The sequence below is a fragment of the Rhinatrema bivittatum genome, chromosome 1 (assembly GCF_901001135.1).
Source record: "Rhinatrema bivittatum chromosome 1, aRhiBiv1.1, whole genome shotgun sequence".
Taxonomy (NCBI): domain Eukaryota; kingdom Metazoa; phylum Chordata; class Amphibia; order Gymnophiona; family Rhinatrematidae; genus Rhinatrema; species Rhinatrema bivittatum.
In genome coordinates this window covers 71,749,948-71,772,317 of record NC_042615.1, presented here as the reverse complement: position 1 = coordinate 71,772,317, position 22,370 = coordinate 71,749,948, and the positions used below count along the sequence as shown (strand labels likewise).

At 45.2% G+C, this 22,370-nt stretch overlaps 1 protein-coding gene across 12 annotated transcripts in view; it reads right to left on the bottom strand.

The window, feature by feature from the left end:
- RAPGEF2 (Rap guanine nucleotide exchange factor 2) overlaps positions 1-22,370 on the bottom strand; it is a 624,821-nt gene that overhangs the window by 31,729 nt on the left and 570,722 nt on the right. For 7 of the 12 annotated variants that reach the window (XM_029617182.1, XM_029617118.1, XM_029617428.1 and 4 more), the window contains 8 exons: positions 21,642-21,921; positions 21,017-21,400; positions 19,682-19,893; positions 19,428-19,551; positions 18,693-18,716; positions 17,045-17,268; positions 14,259-14,444; positions 2,298-2,450 (listed from right to left, as the gene is read on the bottom strand). In XM_029617182.1, coding sequence (XP_029473042.1) covers positions 2,298-2,450; positions 14,259-14,444; positions 17,045-17,268; positions 18,693-18,716; positions 19,428-19,551; positions 19,682-19,893; positions 21,017-21,400; positions 21,642-21,921 — 1,587 coding nt within the window. The remainder of the gene's footprint in view (positions 1-2,297; positions 2,451-14,258; positions 14,445-17,044; positions 17,269-18,692; positions 18,717-19,427; positions 19,552-19,681; positions 19,894-21,016; positions 21,401-21,641; positions 21,922-22,370) is intronic. The other 5 variants (XM_029617361.1, XM_029617576.1, XM_029617498.1 and 2 more) reach the window with 3 other exon arrangements.

Here is a 22,370-nt window from a genome sequence, read left to right as displayed (position 1 = left end):
AGACCTCTGTCCCCGTACCATCCGGCGATCCTGTGCCATCCGGAGACCCCTGAGTGAGATCCGGAGCTACCGGACCCCCCTTGCCACCTAATGAATAAAGTCTGGTGGGATCTGAACCCCCCGCGTTGTCCCTAGGCCCAGACCTGCCCCGCTCAGGAGAGATTCTGCCCCGCTCAGGAGAGACCCTGGGAACCTTAGGGGGAGGGGGTTCATCCGGCTCCCAACCTGCCTCCGCGTCTAAAAATGCCTGGTGCATCAATAGGACAAATTTTGAAGAAAAGGGTACTTTCCTTTTGGAGCCCCCCGCGGGCTGGTCCCGGGGGGGAGGGGCTCGAGGAGCGTCCAATTCGGATCCACTGCACGGGCTCAAGGCAGGAGGAGAGATATGAGCAAAATCCTCCTCCTCCGATGCCGAATCAGCAGGCTGCCGCGTGGTCAAAATGGCCGCCGGCTCCCTAACAGTGGGGGGCGGGGCTGATGACCGCGCAGCTGCCAGGCTCCCTGATCGCCCTGAAGAGGGACGAAAAGCTGCGCTGTGGGCAGCGCTCTGCCCCCGGGAGGGTCCCTCGCCCCCGGGAATACAATGGGAGCAGAGACCCTCCCTGGAGAGTCGCGCCCCCGCCTTGCCGCAGGCCGTGCAGGCCGAAGCTCGGGGCATCCTACGGCAGAACCGTGAGTATCTGGTTGGGAGCAGGGATTCGCGCCAAAAAACAGCAAGGGGAAAAAATCGCCGGGTGAAGAGACCTCACCCCCTCCGGAGTCCCTGGTCTGCGCGGCAGGCTAGGGCTACAAGGGACCACAGCCTGTCACCAACAGGACTTACGGGTCCTCACGCTGAATTTAAATGAGCCTTTAGTTTATTTTATTTATTTATTTATTTATTTTAAACAGAAGCCCTCTTCAGGAGGAAAAAACCCCTGGAATAAAGCAGAAACAGACGGGGGAGGGTGACCGGACCACCAGTAGACTTTCCCCCCGACCAACGGGACACCAACCGGAAAAATAAAGGAGAGCAAAGCTCTCTCAGCCTGCCTGTAAAAGAATAGCACGCTGCGCTGAAAACAAGGAAACAACAAGAAACTAAAACAGTCCCACTTTTTTTTTTTTTTTTAAACTAAACAGAGAAATAACTAATCGATCTAGACAGTACAAGTCAAGAAATTAATAAATGACACCTGAAAAAGATTTTGTGTCAGGATAGACAGGACTGCAGGTTATGTCTCTCAATCTGCTGGAGTCAGAGGAAATACTGAAGGATGGCAGGTAGCACACCAGTATATCTAGGGGGTGCTTTCAGTTTTCTCTCTGACTCCATCTGCTGGAGGGGAGGCATAACCCAGCAGTCTGGACTGATCCTGGTACGTACAGGGAACACCATTTACATCCTCTCATCTTGGATTCTAACTCCCAGATCCAGGAACCTCCAATCCTTCCTACTTCTCAGATCCCAGCCATTCCCCACCTCTTCTCCCTGATGTCCTCCCCATTCAATCTTCCCCATCTTCTGTCATCTTTCCTTCTGCTCTTCCCATCCTCAGTCCTCTTCTCACTCTACCTCTGGCCCTCCTCTCCCCATCCCTAAGATCTTGAGATTGCTTTTCCTTATCCAATAAAGGGAAACTAAACTAAACAAGCAAAGGTTATAATCTACTATAAGACAGAAATGTTTGCCAATATACTTCCGAATTTTTACATTTTTTGCCTCAGAATCTACTTCCGAGCTGCCACAGGAAACTATGAAACTGTGCCTCAGACCCATGCCCTGTTGGGATGTGAATGTGTGTGGTCCTCCCTGTTAGCAACTCAAGTAATGATTTTTTTTTCTTTTTTTTTTTTAAGACAGCAAGAGGCAGAGTAGGAGGAAGATCAGTACTTGTGTACAGAGTGATTTCTGTTCTTCCTTTCTGGACTTAATATATTACTTTTTGGCACTTATGCTCCTGGCAATCAATATTAAAAAGCACTTTTTTTTTAACCAAAGCTTACTAAAGCTCCAATGAAAAAATAAGAAAGAATAAAAGCATTTATCTGAAAAGGAATAAGAGCTATAACATTTATTAAATCAGATTACATCCTATGTAGAAAACATGCAGCTCCGGCAGTTCATCAGCTGCATCATACCTTGCAAACCTGTTTTGGGTAATTAGCTTTGAGTTGTGTGCTGAATAAAGAAGCTGGAAATAAAATCCTGCAGATCACAGGAAAGCAATCTTTCACACCATGTTTCTCCTGAGATTTGCCGACAAATAATAAGGGAAGGGAAGAATGTAATTGGAAGCCCCAGGTTTCGCTTCTACCTTTCCTTGGAGAGCTCTGTGGTGAAGTGGGAGGAGAAGAAAGCTGGGAAGATGCATTTGATATCGTGTCCTCTGCCTGTTTCTTGTGCCTCTCCAAACTTCCTTCTTCAGACAATGAGAGGATTTTCTTTAAAGCTTGGGGAGAGTTGATGCCTACAGAGAAGCAAAGGAAGTCAACAATAAAACCTGGGTAACGGTGGAGGAACATTGCTGGATAAAATTTCAGGTGTGTCTGTATATTAGGCGATAAGATTTTTGTTGGGTCTAATAGGTCAACTGAGAGCAGCCTGCAAATATTTTAAATGCTAAGCAAAGGGCAATTAAAGGCTGATCTCTCACACAACAGCAAGCAGCAGAGACGCTGAGCTACTGGGCTACGATAATCCCATGCGTTCCCGCCACCATCTCCATTGGGGAAACTATTCCATTCATCCATCATGCTTTCTGTGACAAAGTATTTCCTAAGGTTACACTTTCAGCATCATACCCTGACCCCTTATTCTAGAAACTTCCTTTCCGTAGAACAATGCTTGTTTCTTGTGCATTATTCACATCTGTAAGGTATTAGAATGCCTCTAATATACCTTGTTTCCCAATCCCCCTCCTGGGCTCACTTTTTTCTTTTTGTTAAATTTCATCTCATAGCATTTAAGGTATAGGCTCTGCATCATTTTTGTAGCCCTTCTCCAGACTGCCTCCCACTCTGTTTATGCCCTTATGGAAATATGCCCTTCAGAAATGGACACAACTCTTCAGATGTCATCTCACGGATGAATCGGAAAGAGGCAGTGACTCTCGGCAATCCTTTGGTTCTCGCCATTGGCTTACTGCACAGTTTGGTAAGCCCAACATAATCAGATGCGATCATGCCCAAATCTGTCTCCTGTCTGCAGCATATCAGTACGCTGAAAGAATGTCAGAGCGTAGGATGGTTAGTACATGGGGACAGCTGTACACTCCAAAAAATCACTGCAGTACCCCTCGAAGTTCAAAGCATCCTTATTCTTGAAGTAGGTTAAACCTTGTGCAGTAGAAATAAAACATAGCCAAGGTGCATTTCACTAGTGCTTCTTTGGAGGGATGGGTACTAGTATGAAGTTTGAGCCAATTTTAGTGCATCTTTTTACTCAGGTTGTAGCACGCTTTTTGTGTGCTAAACGTTACTCATGATTTAATGTTTTAGCGCTTAAAACACGAATAAAATATGCACTTAATTAGAACACCTCCATGCTAAAGCCATGTAATACTCTGTAAAGCAAAGTGGTATGTTAAAATCTGAAGTTCTTAATATTTTTTTTTTAACTCTGGAAATTTACAAGTACATATTCAAATGTCATTTAGACAGATAGGGCTGGATTTACGCGCATAGAGTGCCTTACGTGCACCGAGCCTATTTTCAAAAGGCCCAGCGATGCACGTAAAGCCCTGGGACATGTGTAAAGTCCCGGGGCTTTACTAAAGGGGCGTGGGCTGGGCGGTCTGGGGGCGGGGCCAGAGGCCTCCGACACAGCGGCCATTTGCTGCCGTGTTGGAGGATTGTGTGCCAGCAGGCGCAAAAGGTATGATAAGAATTTGGGGGGGGGGGGGGGGGGGGTTAGAGTAGGGCTGGGGAGGGAACGGGGGAAAGCAGCACAGCTCGGCGTGCACAATTGTGCACCCCCTTGCATGCACCGACCCCTGATTTTATAACCTGAGCACGCATGTTATAAAATCAGGGGTACATGTGCGCCCTGGGTAGTGCGCACACCTTTGAAAATCTACCCCATAGCGTAATAGTTATCAGTCTAAATGATTTCCCTGGATATACTGAGTTTCCCGGCTAGAATTTAGCTGGGTAAGTTGGGGCGTTCTGGGGGTGGGCAGGAGGAGTGGAGTTACCCGCTTAAGTTAACCGGAGTTAACCAGTTAACTTATGCGGCTAACTGATCAGGCCATAAGACAGACTGTTATGTATCTTTAAGATAGCTGAACATACCCTGCTAGTTAGCTGAATATTGCCCACTTAACTTTACCTCACCTTTGACCCAGAAACTAACTTGTATTTTCTGGGTAGAGTTAGTGTATAGTGCTGTGCCAGCATGGTCCCAGACCTGAGGTGGATCCCTGCATATGGGAACTCAGGTCTGGGACCATGCTGGCACGGCACCATAAATGTGAGTTAAATGTATTCCACTTCTGGTGTTAAAAACAAACAAAAAAAAAAAAACAGTGCTAAGAACTGGGGAACCAGAGTTTGGGAGCCTCAGGTCCAGGATAACCTAGAGTTGCTGTCAAATTTCCGCACACTTTGAGATACTGTTTTATATCTTTGCTGATAAGGTTTAAGCACGTGACTTTTATTACTTCGCTTCACCATTAGAAAACACAGAATATAGTAGGAGTTAAGGACCCATCTAGTCTGCCTAGTTTACTTCCTGCTACAGTAGCGTTAATCTCTGACTTCCCCCCTCACTTCATTGACATGAACGATCCTCTGTGCTTGTACCGTGTTTTCTTGTATTGTTTTTGCCTTTAACCCCGCCACTAGCATCCACCACGCTTTCTGTGAAGAAATATTTGCTGATGTTAATCCTGAGCTACCCCCCCTTAGGAGCCTCATATCATGACCACTAGCCCTTGAACATCTTTACTCTGCTTTCACTAGCACAGGGGCCAAACTATTGTTTTGTTAAATTATTTAGGCCACTAATTAAATGGTGGACTGAAGTCTATGCAATTAACACAAAAACAAAATGTTTCCAGCATATTAATTATAGGGGACCTAGCACAGCACACACAAAGCATAATCGCAGGACAGGACTAAGAACATAAGAACATGCCATATTGTGTCAGACCAAGGGTCCATCAAGCCCAGCATCCTGTTTCCAACAGTGGCCAATCCAGGCCATAAGAACCTGGCAAGTACCCAAAAACCAAGTCTATTCCATGCTACTGTTGCTAGTAATAGCAGTGGTTATCATCTAAGTCAACTTAATTAATAGTAGGTAATGGACTTCTCCTCCAAGAACTTATCCAATCCTTTTTTAAACACAGCTATACTAACTGCACTAACCACATCATCTGGCAACAAATTCCAGAGTTTAATTGTGCGCTGAGTGAAAAAGAATTTTCTCCAATTAGTTTTAAATGTGCCACATGCTAACTTCATGGAGTGTCCCCTAGTCTATTATGCGAAAGAGTAAATAACTGATTCACATCTACCCGTTCTAGACCTCTCATGATTTTAAACACCTCTATCATATCCCCCCTCAGCCATCTCTTTTCCAAGCTGAAAAGTCCTAACCTCTTTAGATTAAGCAGAACATTGATTGGAGAGCAGAGTTGCTTACCTGTAACAGGATGTTAGTCTTCACATACGGTGACATCTTCAGATGGAGCCCTATCATGGAACACTTGTCAACGTTTCTAGAACTTTGACTGGCATACTGGGCATGTCCAGCATGCCACTAACCCTGCATCCAGCAGGGGTCCCCCTTTAGTCTCATTTGTAGCAAAAAGTACAAGTGAAAAATAAAATAAAACGTAAGCGAACCCAACTCCACACAGTGGCGGGTGGGTTTCGTGAGGACTAACATCCTGCTGTCCTGGGAGAACACTTGTTACAGGGAAGCAACTCTGCTTTCTCTCAGGACAAGCTGGATGGTAGTGAATATGGGTGAACAGCGAGCTACAGGATGCCTGAATAGAGTGAATCAACAGCACTCAACAACGTGCAACAGGCACAACAACATGGGTGATGTTGGTTATGAAGGCAGGATGAATTTCACAGTGGGTCGTAGGTGGATTATTCAACTGGAAACAAATTACATAGTACAGACTGGCCAAAGGAGGAATCTTGCCTGCCAGCCTTGTCGAGACAATAATGAACTGCAAAGGTGTGGAGAGAGCTCCACGTGGCAGCTTACATGCGCAAAGAGCATTTACACGCATAAAATCCAGTTTTAAGTGCCCAAATCCTTTTGAAATTTACCCCTAAATAAATACATTTCTTGACCAGCCATCCTCTGGTCCCAAACAGTAACCTGAGGTAATAAATGTTTGATTAAAGTTAGCACATATTCTCTTTATTACTGCACAGAGCAGCAGTTACTAATCTTAAGAGAAACATGGGGGTAACCTGCACGGAGTGGTAGATGTCAGCAATAGGTACGGAACGGAGGTGCGCCACTGACGTTGCCATGGCTCTGACCGAATGCGCTTTCATGCGTCCCTGTAGCGGAAGGCCTGCTTGTTGGTAGCAGAAGGATATACAGTCCACCAGCCAGGTGGACAGGGTCTGCTTGCCCACCGGAACTCCCAGTTTGGACTTATTAAAGGAGACAAAAAGTTGGGTGGACTTCCTATGGGCTGTAGTGCGGTCCAAGTAAAAGGTGAGCGCATGTTTACAGTCTAAGGAATGCAGTGCCCACTCACCTGGGTGTGAGTGAGGTTTTGGAAAAAAGGTAGGAAATATAATGGACTGATTTAAGTGGAAATCAGAAACTACCTTTGGCAAAAATTTAGGGTGAGTGTGGAGTACTACACGATCGTGTAGAAATTTGGTATAAGGGGGGTATGTTACCAGTGCCTGTAGCTCACTGACTCTGTGAGTCGATGTTATAAGCAACTAGAAAGATCACTTTCCAAGTGAGATGTCGGAGCTCGCAGGAGTGTAGGGGCTCGAACGGAGGTCGCATGAGCCGTGCTAGCACAACATTGAGGTCCCATGCTGCAATTGCGGGACACAGTGGAGGCTTAGCTGGAGTAAGCTTCTCAATAAAGCTCCCTACAAGGGGTTGCGCTGAAAGGGGCATCTCCTACACCTTTATGGTAAGCGGCTATGGCACTGATATGTCCTCGGATTGAGGAGGTTTGAAGGCCAGACTCCGAGAGGTGCCAGAGGTAATCCAGGAACCTTGTTGTGGGGAAGGAAAAGGGATCTATTTCCTTTGTCGTCACCACAAGGAGAATCTTTTCCACTTTGAACGATAATATTTTCTAGTAGGCTTCTGTGAAGCTATGAGGACCTGGGACACATTGTTAGAAAGGTTAAGGGATTGTAGAATCAACCTTTCAACATCCATGCTGTCAGAGACAGGGAGTGGAGGTTCGGATGACGCAACAGTCCGTTGTTCTGTGGTATTAGAGTTGGATCTGTGCCCAGGTGAATTGGTTGCTGGACTGAGAGGTTGCATAGGATGGGAAACCAAACTTGTCGCAGCCAGTATGGGGCTATGAGGATCATTGTGCCCCGGTCTTGTCGTAACTTCACGAGAGTCTTGCTGATGAATGGAATAGGAGGGTATGCGTATAGAAGACCTGTTTTCCATGAGTGGGTAAAGGCATCCATCGGTGGTGACTCGTGGCTGTGGTGCAGAAAGCAGAATCGGTCTACTTTGCGGTTGTGAATTGATGCAAAGAGGTCTATGTGCAGGTGACCCCACTGGTGGAAAATTCTGTTCACTACAGTGGGATCTAGGGCCCATTCGTGGGGATGAAAGGTCTGGCTGAGACAGTCTGCCATCATATTTGTCTACACCTGCGAGGTAGGTTGCCCTCAGCAGCATGGAATGGGAGAGAGCCCAGGCCCAGATCTGTGCCACTTCCTGGCATAGCAGGTAAGAGCCTGTGCCCCTTTGCTTGTTGAGATACCACATCGCTACCTGGCTGTCTGTTTGAATTAGGACTACCTTGTTGGATAAGCAATCCTGAAATGTGAATAGGGCATACTGTATCGCCCGGAGCTCCAGAAAATTTATCTGGTGGTTTGCTTCCTCCCTAGTCCAGGTTCCCTGGGTTTGTAGATCGTTAACATGGGCTCCCCAACCTAGGTTGGAGGCATCTGTGGTCAATATGATCTGAGGATCTGGAGTTTGAAAGGGTAGTCCTATCTGAAGATTGGATTCTTTCCACCAAGCCAGGGAGTGGCGAACTGGACTGGTTACGTGGACAATCTGTGACAGATCTTGGTTTGATTGGGACCATTGGGACTTTAAAGTCCATTGTGTTACTCTTACGGCTAGTCGAGCCATTGAGGTAATGTGAACTGTAGATGCCATGTGTCCTAGCAAGGTTAGCAGGTGACAAGCTGAAGTGGTTTGGTGAGTCTGTACTGCTTTGGCCAAGGTTGACAGTGTGCGTGCTTGGTCCTTTGGGAGGAACGCTCTGGCTTGAATGGTGTTTAGATCTGCTCTGATGAACGAGAAGGTACTTGATGGAGTCAGATGTGATTTGGGATAGTTTATGAGAAAACCCAAGGACTGGAGCAGATGTATTGCAAGACAGAGGGATTGAAGTACTACCTCCTTGGATGGACCTCTGAGTAGCCAATTGTCTAGATACGGGTAGACATGGATATTGCGCTGTCTTAGGTAAGCTGCCACTACTGCCAGGCATTTCATAATTACTCGGAGTGCTGATGCCAGGTCGAACGGCAGCACCCGGTATTGGAAATGCCTTTGACCTATTATGAATCTGAGATATTTTTGATAAGGAGGGGATATGGCTATATGGGCATAAGCCTCCTGAAGATCTAGAGAGCAGAGCCAATCTCCCTTTTGCAGGAGAGGGAGCATGGTGCCCAAGGTAACCATCCTGAACTTTTCCTTGCGGAGATGTTTGTTTAAGGTGCGGAGGTCCAGTATAGGATGTATGCTGCCTGGCTTTTTTGGAATCAGAAAATATCGAGAGAACCCATTTCCTCGCTGCAGTCAGAGAACCGGTTCCACGGCATTGGACTTCAGGAGGATTGAGAGTTCTGCCTCGAGAAGTGGAGTGTGGTCGGTTAGACTCCATGCCGGACGTGGTGGAGAGTCCGGTGGTAGTGTAAGGAAATTTAGATGGTAACTGAGGGCTACTATAGAAAGGACCCATTGGTCGGTGGTGATTGTATGCCATTTGTTGGCAAAGTGGCACAGGCGGCCTCCCACAGGAAAAGTGGTTGGAGGGGGAAGTTGACTGCTGCTTTCCAGATGAAAGTCAAAACCCTGATGCAGGACCAATCTGAGGAGCTGGTTGGGCTTTTGGGAGCCTGTGCTGACGTGGGAGAGGGTCTAGCCCAGGATGGAGGAGAGTAATACCTACGTGGTTTATAGGTTAGTCTTCTAGGTTCTCGTCGAAATGTTCTCTTGGTGGTAGACAAGAAGTCCGATGGGACAGTGGACAGTTGGCGCAAGGTCTCATGGTGATCTGAGTTGTGCTACTGCCTCTTGAATTTTTTCACCAAACAAATTCCTGTGCATGGAAGTCTGCTAACCTATCCTAGACTACCTGGCGTAAGTCAGAGGATTTAAGCCATGCCCAGCGCATGGTGCTTATTCCTGCCGCTGATACGCTGGAGGCAGTGTCGAAGATGATATACGCTGCTCTAACCTTGTGTTTCCCAGCATCGAGTCCCTTCTTGAGAATGGTAGATAATCCTTCCTGGAATTCTTCAGGCACGGTCTCAGTGAAGTCTTGGACTTGTTTCCAGAGATTCCTGGTGTACTGCATCATGTATAGCTGGCAGGCTATACGTGCCATCAGCATAGCTCCCTGGAAAATTCTTCGGCCGAAGGCATCCAAGGACTTCTGTTCTTTTCCAGGAGGGGCAGGCCGGGATCTTTTAGCCTTTTTCTGGGTGGATTCCACCACTACGGCGTGGTGGGGTTGTTGGCTCTTTTGAAAATCTGGAGCTGACTGAACCAGGTATGTAGCATCAGTTTTTCTGTTGACTGGTGGCACTGTTCCAGGGTGTTCCCAGGTACGATGTAAGAGGTCAAGCAGAACTTCGAGGACCGGAATTTCCATTGCCTCTTTGGGGGCATCCACGAATTGAAGCACCTCCAGCATTTTATGCCTGGCATCCTCCTCCATTTGCAATTTAAAGGGGATGGTTTCAGACATCTCCTTTATAAAGCTGGCAAATGATAGGTCCTCTGGAGGGGAGTGGCGTCTTTCTTCCGGGGGTGAAGGCTCTGACAGAAGGTCTTCAGAATCTTGAGATTCAGAGGAATCATCACCCCAAGGGTCATATGGTGGGTCTCCTCCACCCTGCAGGCCTTCAGATGGAAGCAGAAGTTCAAGTCCAGCTGGATGAGGAGGTGGCACAGATAGAAAATGTGGAGGCACCGAGATAGGAGGTGGTGGCACCGAGGACGGTGGTGGTGGCACCAATGGCATCAGTGTTTTCGATGGACGTCTGGGTATGAGTAAACCCGATGGCCCAGGAATCTGTTCTGGCATTGGTGGCTCCCGGAGAGGAGAAGAGGCACGGTCCGGCTCTTCATCGTCCGAAGACAGAGGAATTGGGATCGATGCTGGAGGAGGGATCAATGGTTGCAGAGGCGCCACTGGTCCGGAAGGAACGGGCACCGATGGAAGTGCACCAATCAAGGTATCCAGTCGTTCGAGGAGTGGAGCCAACATAGTAGGCACCGGATCAGGCGTTGGATTGGAAGTCTGCGCCGGCAGTGACAAACACTTGAAGGGCCTGAAGGACTGCCTCTTGGACCATCCGGTTCCTCCCGGAAGGCTGGTGTTGGTAGCACAGCAGCTGGGGTTGGAGGCTGAGTAGGCATTGCCGGAAGGTCCGCAGGAATTTGTGGAGTCTCGGCACCTGGCACCGTTGCAGGTGGGGAAAACCTTGGTGTCCCGGGTCCAGAGAAGGATGGGAGTTCCTCTCCCCGGGACTTCTTGGACGGCGGCTCAGCCAAGGTCGATGCCGGCACCGGATGAGGATTCGCGTCTGTGCCGATGCTTCTTGTGATGCTCAGCCTGGTCCTTCTCTGGCACCGAGGCAAGGATGTTGAAGCCTTTGAGCGGGACAATGCTGGTGAAGGCCCCAAGCATAAGACGCAGACTTCATGAGGGTCCGTAATGGAGATAAGTCCTCAGACACTAGGGGCACTTCCGAAACCTGGTCACCATTTCGTGAAAAGGGGGCGTCGCGCAGTCATTGGGCACTGATAGGAACACCGCCGGGAACAGACTTCATCAAATGTGGTAAACCTACCGGCGTTAGCGGAGGTCAGTAGTTGATGGGGGACCCCGGGACGGGGAAAATGTTTTTAAATTTTGAAGAAAAATTTCCGTGAGGAAAAAATTGTGAGAAATTCTCACAAAGCTCCTAAGAACCGTGAGGCAACTGCTGTGTGGAAAAAAAAAAAGACTGAAGGGGGACTCCTGCTGTATGCAGGGTTAGTGGCATGCTGGGCATGCTCAGTGTGCCAGTCAAAGTTATAGAAACTTTGACAAAAGTGTTCCGCGATAGGGCTCCATCCGATGATGTCACCCATATGTGAGGGCCACCATCCTGCTTGTCCTGGGAGAACTATTTTTACAGAGGGCTTACAAATGAAGTCATGCTAAAAGGGCAAAAGATGAAGTAAACAGTGGTGGATCAATGAAGACTCATAGGAGGGCAAAGGTTAGGCAGATGTGTCACTAGACAGATAAAATGCTATTTTTCTATCAACTTTAAAATGGAATTGTCACCTGTATTTCAAGATTTAACACTGATCATTTCTTAGAACCACCCCTCTGGGTGACGTACAGGCACCAAAAATACCTGAAAGATATTTTGATGCAACGTGAACCTAGGGAAAAGAAAACCAAGCCTGTACAGTGGCTCCCAGCTTTGCCATAAGTTTCCTATAAATTGGGATGGGGGAGAGTGTTCAGTATCTATTTTTATAAGGGAAGGTAAAACCATAAAAAAGCTGGCAGTGGTTTTCCAAAGAAATAATTGCACTAAGCCTCACCAGCTCAGTACACCCCTCAGCATTGCCACCGTCGGCTCTGTGCTGATTTTACATATGATTTCTTGCTTTTGTCTCATTTTATGTTGGCAAATGCTGTGTCTGTTTTGTGGCGTTTCATATGTTATTGATTTTTAAATAGTACACCACCTTGTTATGACTTTATCAGGAAGGGCAGTCTATAAATTATTAAATATTGTATACAATGCTTTTTTCCTATGTAAAATATATATATGTATGTATCTTAATTTGTATGATCAGAGCCATGAAAGTGAGAATTCAGGAACACAAACAACGCATCAAAAGATAGGATAATAGCAGACCAATGCAATGAGATGCATTCAGCAGAGTTTTACCCGTAGTTGTGCGTGCATTTTATGAGTGTAAACGTTACTGCTGAAGCAGCAAGGAGTTTTACATGCAAAAAAATGCATGTAAAACTGTACATCCTACTTAGTGTCCTCACAAGGAAATCCCATGTAAAAGAAACCATTAAGCATTACCCTCCACCCCCCGATGCAGAGAAATGTGCCGACCTAACTCACATTTTCTTAGCACTGGAAATTTTACTCGGGTGGAAGTTGGAGTGAAGTTTCCAGCTCTAGTTAAACCGCCCTACAGCCAACATCACCCTCATCATCTTGGCCATCCAGTATGCCCCCAAAGAAGATCACTGAACGGTATCCACTCCTACTGCGAGCCCTCCCCCAAGTAGACATCACCATCAAGGTGGGGACTCTTAGCCCAGATGACAGAAGAAACTTGTGAGGCAGCCCTGGAAGCATGGCCTCCACCCTTCCCCCCCCCCTCTGTGAGCTCTGTCCAGGGGTCCTCCTTGCCCCTTGGCTACTCTCAGACTCTGCCTCTTCCCTCTATAGCCAGACCTGTGCCCAGAGTGCCATATGTATTTAAAATGTGCATTCATCCTGTGCAGAATACATATTTTTAAATGTGTATGTGCACATATTATCTCCTGATGCATTAGCATAACATTAGCTTACTGCATCAGGAGCTAAAAGAAAATTAACTGGTGCAGTAGAAGCTGTGCACTGAATTTCAGCACACGGTTTTAATGCTCAGCTTTCTGCATCAGCCTCTAGGTTAGCAACTGCTAGGTATCTGGCCCACTGCACTTCAGGAAATTTGAAAGACGTGAATTTTATGGGAGTAGAAGCAATAAAAAAACAACAAGAGGAAGGGGGGGGGGGGGGAAATGGAGAAAATGTAATTTATGATTGAAAACTGTTATCCGCTCTGGATGAATTGGTTTGGGAAGCTGTGGAATACAAGAAATTTTAAATAAATTGAGAAAACTATAATTGAAGAGTATGTAGGTTGCACATTTCCACTTGATATGTATTTGAAGGCTGATGTGTCTATTGTAAACAGAAAATTCCATATTTTTGTCTTGAAAATGGTGCTTAGAGATGTATTCTGCTGGGCCACTTGAAGATCAGCTGACTAATCCTTCCACACTTACATTGATGAAAGGTTTTGTAAAGTATGAAAACCCACTGAAGAAGTGCCAGCAATATACATATTGGCTATTTTTTCTCTGCTGCTGCCTCCGAGTGCATTTATCATGTTGGTCTTTCTTCATGAATAAATCTGTTTTGTACTATAAATGGTAAGCCAAGGTACAGTGGATAGGGGTTTATTTGCAGTGAAAGTGCTGCAGTGGCGCGCATCAGTAACTTTCCACCATCACGTGCTGCTCCCCCAAATGCTCGACACTGTAGCCAAACAAGTGACCACTCCTCGAGCTCTCTTAGTCCACTCATCACATTTTTCCATGCCATCTAGTGTTCACGTTTTTGCACACCTTGATATAATATGCAAAAAGGCAAACCTTTCCTACAGCTGTTCTGCAACCCCATTAGTCTACTCTGTGCAGTTCCCATACTGTAGAGGAGATGGGAATGGTTTCTGTGGTAGAGATGAGGTGCTAAAGTCCAGATCCAGGCCTCAGAAGCCACAATCTGGAGTCTGTGGGGGCCAAGAAGTTATAAAACATAGTTTAGATCACCATGAGAGCCTGTTGGGTTAAAAAATACGATCCTGACAGTTTAAAGCTATTTGAAGTTGAGACAAAAAATTTTCACATATATTTTAATATATAATTTCTTTGGAAGTCACACTAATAAGGAAGCTGGAATTAAACTGTCAAAATTAATTTTGGGATCTGAATGACAATTCCTTTCTTGCTTATACCCCGCAGAACAAAAAAATACATTTGTTGACCTACCAAATGGTGGGAGATCCTTGACTGGTACTTTTTTCCGAGAAGGATAGAGAGAGACAGCTGGGACTTGCAGTGCTTGGTTGACCTTCGGTTGCTGCTGCTGTTGCGTTTTCTGTTGGGTTCCTGCTCTTGGAGTCCCTGGAGAGGTCTCCGGTTTCCCACATTTTTTGTCTCCTGGATTCTTAGGCACTATTTACCGTCATGAAGAAATAAAGAATTCACGGGCCCTGTTAAAGCTAAGGTAAGTATTGCACAAAATAAAAATATACAAGGCTTTGGTTTTTTTTTTTTATCTCATGGATAGTCTTTCCACTACTCCAGGTCCTGAGATACTTGTGCCGTGTTCACATGTCAATGACATCCATGGAATACGGAAGGGTCACGCCAGAAAATGGAGGAGAAATGTGCCAGAAACTCAGATAGCAGACTACACTACAAATATAGTTTCTGCCTGGCAACTTCCTAGAGACTCAAATTTTGAAGGCCTCAGATATCCAAGCCAAAAAGAGGACACTGCTTCTGCTTTAAAGGGGCACTGCCTTGGCACTCTGCCTAGGGGCACCAAAAATCTTACATCCAGCTCTGGTCTCTGCTTGAGTTACTCTACCCATTTCTCAGTTCATTTGCGATGGATACTTTAGAATTTTATTAACTGAACATGTTCACTGGAGAGCAATCATTTTAAGCAGAAGTTAGGGAAAAATAATTCTGTCTCTGTAAAACATTGTGGTTACAAATGCATACATTAGCAAATAATGCTACGCATTTCCTGTGGGAGGAATAACTGTAGATAACTCCTCCCTCCACCCCACCCAAAAAACAACCCCTACTAGAAATAAAAACTAAAACATTTCCATTTATAATAACCTGCCACTTCCCAGCTTCCCACATCTCCGCTATCCTGTCATTTCTCATTAAGTCTGTGACATGGCCACTCAACATTATGGATCAAATGCACTAAGTGCATATCCCAGAAATACAAAAGAAATGATGGTACACTGGGCCCTCTATGGGGATGGACAGATGAAAATGGCCACACAACCTAATGGCTGTGTAGTCACTGAATTTTATAGCAATTAGATCACCGTTCGATAGCAAGCATTTCAGGATAGTTAAGGTATTAATAATTTGACATTTTAAATTTAGTTCTAATTCTTACTATTATGGTCACTGCTAGATTCTGGAACAAGGTAGAACTTAAAGTACGACTTATGTTTTGATTTCATGATTTTATTATATACATGGATTTATTATTTATAAGTGATTAAGATTTTAATACATAGTTAAGATTTAGATTCTTTGATCTATTCTTAATATTTTTAAGTTTTTACTCTGTACTGGATTTTAATATGATGGCACTTTTAACTTTCATATTGTAATTTATTTTGTGCCTGGATGAAAACTGTTGTGACGGTAAAATTCCTAACAGTCTAAAAAAGTTATTAAAGTTAATGAGTGATTTTCTTTTTTTTTTTTTTTTAACTGCATTTCCACAGCCCTGTTTTCAATGGAGCAGGGCTGGGGATCTGGCACCCTCATTTGTAACTACCCAGGGATTTTTCCCCTCTATTTTATATCACAGTCACTGAGACAGGCCTCAGCTTCGGGGGGGGGGGGGGGGGCGGGGGGGGTTGGGGGTGGCTGGGCCACGCACCAAAGCTCCTCCCAGCATGCTGCAATCACAGACCCTAAATCTGGACACTAGGGCTCACCCCCTCAGGCCTGACACCCAGATCCCTCCACATGGCACCGCACAACAGTGCCACTGAGCAGAGTTTAGCCGCGCCATACGTCAGTGATACCATACTGAACGCTTCTGAGCTATGTTCATTTTTCCTTTAAGTGACAAATGCTTTTCCTAGGGTTGGTCCACTATGGGCACAATTGTGCATTTTATATTTTAGAAGATAAAAATACAGCAAACACTAGCTCTGATGCAATATTTTGCCTCAGCTGTGATAGAATGGTTTCACATTCCTGGAAGAACTATAATGGAACCTGACAATCCACAAACAAGGCTGGCGGCGTCCCTATCTGCAGACTGAAAGGTTATCAACTAATACACTTTTTTAAAATTCTCTCGTGCGCCTTCTTTCCAGTCCGCACTGCTGCACTCCCTCTGGCTTTAAAAAAAAAAAAAGTATGCTCATTAGGAGGCAGAATTTCTCATTTTGGGCTGAAAGGCAAACTGGCAATTTTCTTTGCTCTGCCTTTCAAAGAAAATAAACAAAAAGACACTAGTCTAATGCATGTCAGGGAGGAATGATGGTCTTTCCCTCATTTCCCTCTAAAATGCCCCTGCTGAGCCTTCAAATGGGTGGCCTCCTCCAGAGCAAAATCCATCAAGCGTGATCCATGATGGCTTCTCATGAGGGAAAAATTGTGACAGCGGCCGTTTTCCTCTTCTGGGCAAGCAGAGCTGTACGCATCGCTTCATTTCCACCAACAGGAGAGCACAGGGCTCCCAGGGGACTCTCCTGTGCCATGGTACTGCCACCAAGCCATGCTCGGTCTGGTGGTTAGAGCAGCGGGCGCAGAACCAGGAAAGCTGGGGTTCAAATTCTACTTCTCCCCGAGGCCCCTTGTGACCTTGGTCAAGTCACTTTGCACTCCAACTGTAAGCCCTCTGGGGCAGGGGACCTACCAACTGCACCTGACTTTGAAACTTGCCTCGCGCTCAGATTTGGAAAGTCAAGTAATTAAACCTAAAATTCATATCCTTTTACCCCTAAAATGTGTTTAACATATGCTGTCTTGCCCAAAATTAAATTCAGAACAAGGCGGCTCACATGTATTGGTCGCTGGTTCGCACTGCAGCGAAAGAGTCTGCAGGTTCTCCTCATCCATTTCCAGATCCAAATTGGACAGGTACTGCTTGACTTTCCGTGCCATCTGGGCATCTTCGTACAGCTTCTTGGCATTGAGGAAGGAGCTGCGCCGTACCCTCTTTTTGTGGCCCCCCGTCTGGGCCACATCCAGCACGGTTGCGTTTGTGCTTCCCTGGCTGAGAGACCTGGACAGGGGATGAGAAGAAGCAGGACAAGATGTGGTTCGGACTGCCAAGGAATGCAGCTAACAAACTTGTCACATGCAAAGGGGGGAGGGGTGTCAAATGGAAGTCAATCTATTTCCAAACGCTCAGCATGCCTCATTCCAGTAAGTCAAACAGCTATAACACAGGTAAACAAGGATGAGGACTGAAAGAACATTTTCTACTTGGTTAAAACAGAAAACAAAACAAAGAAACCAGGAAGTAACACAAGCATTTGGACCCTCTCTTTTCTACTAGACAAATCCATGTCACACTCCAGAAAAGCATGTGAGTCAACTCTCCAACGTTGGTTGGTTACTTCAGTGTTTCTCAAGCTGGTCCTGAACTTTCCATCAGCCCTTCTGGTTTTCAGAAGAGCCACAAGGAATATATGCAGGAGAGATTTGCAGGCACTGCCTCTGTTGCCTGCAGGCCTCTCTCATGCACATTCGCTATGGATATCTTGAAAACCAGGTGGGGCAAAGGGGAAGAGGGTACTCCAGGACCGGCTTGAGAACCGCTAGGTTAACAAACAGGTTCGGAGTCATAAGGAAAGCTCATGCAGCAAGGAGATGCTTTAACAGTGACTGAGCCTCACGTGGATGCTTCTCAGAGGAGAGTTTTGGCGTTTTCATTTCCTTACTTGCAAAAACTGAAATGCTAAATTGGTGCTAAAAATAAATAAATACAAATTCTGCAGAAGCACCGGCTCCCGAGTGGAAAAAAACCCAACCCCAACCACCCACCACCTCAATAGCACGTTATATATTCAAGGTTGAAAAGAATGTTTCCGTTTGTAAGTATGATGGTCAATTAGTTAATGAAGAACACAATTCTCATGCAAACATTTTTTTTTTGTAATGCATGTCTATGGGAAAGATTTGGCATATGGCATGTTATGAATGAGGGTGGATTCGGCTCTGTCAGGGATCAGGAGTAAGTTAGCTTGAGCTGGAAAAAAACATTAGAAACATGTTTTCAGAAATCTAGTCATTGTTTTTACTGCAGCCGCAATTTCCATTTCTTGCGCTTGAAATTTTAAATTGTTCTGTCTCTTTTTCCCCATATTTAAATGTACTCATGATATAGGCAATACTGCTGTTTATAGGAGGCCCGCTCTCTTGCTGCAGACATAAGCATGCCTGTCCCCGTCCTTCTCCCCCCACTCAAATCTGTCAGAACTAGTGGGGGATGGTTTCATAGCTCCCATGTGTTTTATGACAACTTCAGAAGCAAACAGGACAGTTGGGTTACACCTTGTAAGTCAGTGCGTCTTCTGCCACAGCAGCAAGGGGGTTATGAAAGGAACGAAGCCATAAGAGCCAGGAAATTAAGGCAGCAGATAGGAAAACAATGCAAATGGGTAGAATGGCAAGTTCATGTGTGTGATGTCACCAGCCACTTACCCCAAACTCCTCCATTTCTTCTTCCTGTAAGTGAGAGCCATGAAGAGTGAAGCATGGGTAGAGAAAGACAGAGAAAGATCATAAGCTCAGAAAGAAAGGCCCAGACCTTGGAGGCGAGCAGTTATCCGAAGCCCACAGGCACTTCAAAACAGTTTAGACACTGAACGTGCACGGTCTGGCGCCAGCAGCAAGCACAGAAATCAGCACTAATCACCACGCTCACACGTTGGAAGCAGAATATTCCCACACCACAGAAAGACGCAAGTCACATTTTGCAATCTATCCTTTGAAAGGCAAGCTTTCATTTGGCAAGCAGATTGCATCAATGGTGTGTGTGCGCACGGAGGCAGTGAGAGAAGAAAGGAACATTCAGTTTAAACAGCAATCGGAAATCGAGGATTGCTACAGAACTAAGGGTGTCCTACTTTACAGGTACCTTGTTAAGATCTCTCACTTTTGTAAAAGCGGGTGTGCAATACCCGGCCATGACTAAGACGATATAGCAGATGTGTGTTTGTAATAGTAATCAGTACTACACATACAGAGTGCTGCAGGCAGGTTTTCGAACATTTCAAGGTACATTTGTTTGGGTAATGTCTGTGGGAGTGGCAAAGAAAAGAATTTGTATGGGGTTTTACAACGTAAAGGATTTCTTCCCAGAACTACAGACAGACACAAGACTGCAGGTCATCTCTCATTCCCCTCAAACGGAGCTCTAGAAACTACAAAGCCTACCTTGTCCTGAACATTAACGCAGGATCCATGTTAACGGAAGCCATTCGACCAACATGACGAATTTCTTTTGCAATCATCCTCAACTTCTCAAAATTCACTAATCCCTCCACTTTTGAGTCATTGCCTAAAGGGGAGTGGGGAGGAAAGAGAACAGTAGCAGTTATCCAATACAAGGCGGAAAAGAACATTTCCTGGGTCAGTAAAAGTATACAGAAGAAAAAAAGAAGAAAACAAAGGGCGTGACATTCACTCACCTTCATGGAGGAAGGTGAGATCCTTCTTGATGACAGGAAACAGAGGAATGATAGGAGGCTGAAGGTTTTGGCTGTTCAGGACATTACGATACTTTGCCATGTTCCTAGATGGATCAAACAGGTCTTGGAGATCTTGGAACAGCTTTTCATATTTGCTGGGAAGTTTTTCCCATGTAGTACGAAGCCTTGCGACTGGAGCCAAGTTCAGACCACTGGAAAGTAGGTGGAAGATTATTTTAAACAGCAACACTATGGTATAGCATCAAAATGTTCCCAAACCCATTTCACTGTACTAGCCAGAAGAGAGCGGATGGGTACGGTCTGTGTCTTTAGGGATAAAGAGTTACAGGAGCTCAGGCATATCAATCCTGAACTTCTTGATGCTTCTCTAGTTTTGCTTCATTTTTCCAAAACAATTGAGAAGGATATGTCCTCAGGTAGAGATTAACCACCCTTTTTTTCAAGAAATGGATCAGATGGGATACTAACTGCTGGCTACCATAGGAAACGTATGTATAATTATTGAAAAAAATGCATATACTGCACAAACGGTTGCAATAATAAAACCTAGCCTACGCAAAGTGCACATCAAACCGCGCATATGGAACCCATAGAGAGGAAGACGTAGGCATGGCTAGGCCTGGAGCTAGACTTGGCCTTCTCGGCCCATGCAGCATAGAGGCATTCCTGCAAGACATTTATAGCCCAAGGTGACATCTTTGAGCAAGTCTTACACCCGTGTATGCTGCAGAGACCACAGATCGAGTTCATGACTCTTTAAAAGGGGTTTAAATAAGAAGTAAGAAATGAAGCTGCTAGTCACCTCTTTTGCATTTTTCATCTGCATAATTTACAGATAAGCAAAAGAAATGTTAAGAAAAAGAACTGAAAAGAAACCAGGAAAAATTATCATAGCTTGAGGACGCACTTCAATGCACACCGACCCAATGAAAACCTGTGGAGCAGGCAACACGAATAAATTCTATTCCAAAAGAAAATAAAAACTTTATATGACAAAGGGTACACAGCTAGACAAAATGAACTAAAGCTAGAAGAAAAAGTGTAACTGGATAAGGACAGGAGTCCAAGAAAGTGCCCCAGCTCAGTCAAAAAGGAAGCGAGGACAGTTACACTAATGCCACGTAGTAGTGCAAGAATCTGGGAGAAGCTCTAAAGCTTGGGACTACTCTTCCGACCACCATATGACAAATCACATGACCCAATCCCTCGGACCAGTTTCTCTTTGCCCAAGTTTCCCTTTTCTCAGCCTGGACAGTCTCCCTCTAAATTCAGAAGTCGTTTCTGCATAAGACTATTTTCTCTTCTCTTTTCTACCTGATAATTGCAAACATGGAGTTGAAGTTCTTGCACTCCCTGCAGTGCAGCGCTATCTTGATGAAATGTTTGATGATTTTCATCCTCTTCAGCTGGTTGGTCTCTCTCAGAATCTCAGACGCCACCCAAAAGGTCTCCTGGTTAATCACGTCTTCAAATGTTTTCAGGTTCGCACAGCTGGTCTTGGATTTCAGTTTGAAGAGGTCATCGATGTATTCTGTGGGCTCGATGTTGCGGAAGAGCTCAAAGTTCCTCATGGAAAGCTGTGTGGCCACCTCAACAGTGCTGAGCTGCAGCAGAGAGATCTGGCTTTCTCTCAGAAGCTCCTGAGCATCTTCATCTGAGCACAAAGTTTCTGTCTCCATATTGTTTTTCAGATAATATCTGTAAAAATCAAATACCCACAAAAACCCAGATAAGCAAGCTGTAGTGCTTTTAAACAAATGTTATACAGCGTTCCTCAAACAACACAGCCATTGACTTGGATTGCCAAGCAAGATGGGTGCTGTTGAAACATTTGCTTCATCATCCACAAGAATATATTATTAGGCTGAATATTGCACCAGATTTGTCCAAATATTTTTCATTTACCTTGGATAGAGAGCAGTACATCCAGCATTCTTACCTGCCACTCAGCTGTATTCGATCTGCCAGCTTGGACAGCTGATCTGGAAGTCGTCTTTGTTTGATGACACCTTCTGGAGTGACCGACACTTCACACAAGGAGTACGCATCGGGCGTGGCGGTCAGCGCAAACTCCCTGATTGCCTGAATGACCACTTCCTTGGCTGTTGTGTCCTTGCTGATCATGATGTAACGGCTTTGCTGGTCTGCCTTGAAGACTCTCAGCACTTGGTCAGGTAAGTCTGCAAATGGCAACAGAAAGATACCACATACAGTGCCAACTTTCCAAGGGAAGAGAGGAAAAGTTAATGAATGAGATTAAAAACTCTTCGATATTAGATTACATTTGTCAAGCTCTGGCAGACAGAAGGCAGTAGTCAATTTTTACTTGTACTTATTTTACAATCCTGGGATTTGTGCATATTTATTACTGTTAATATGGCAGTGCAAGCCCACAGGATTTGATTTTGGCAGTCTGGATGAGATTCTCAGAGTGCATCCTAGAATTAATCACATCAATAGACTGCAACCAACAGTACTTTATAAGGTAAGTGAAAACACGCTCCTTCCCACAAGGGATGCTCTCTTGTCATCTTTTGTTTTTTTCATTGTACATTTTTATGTTTTGACTATGTTATGAAAAATGAACAAAAATTGTGGGGACTGTGCTTAATTTAGGAGTAAAGGCAAAACTGTCCATTCCCTTCATGGCCATACTTGTTTATTCAGA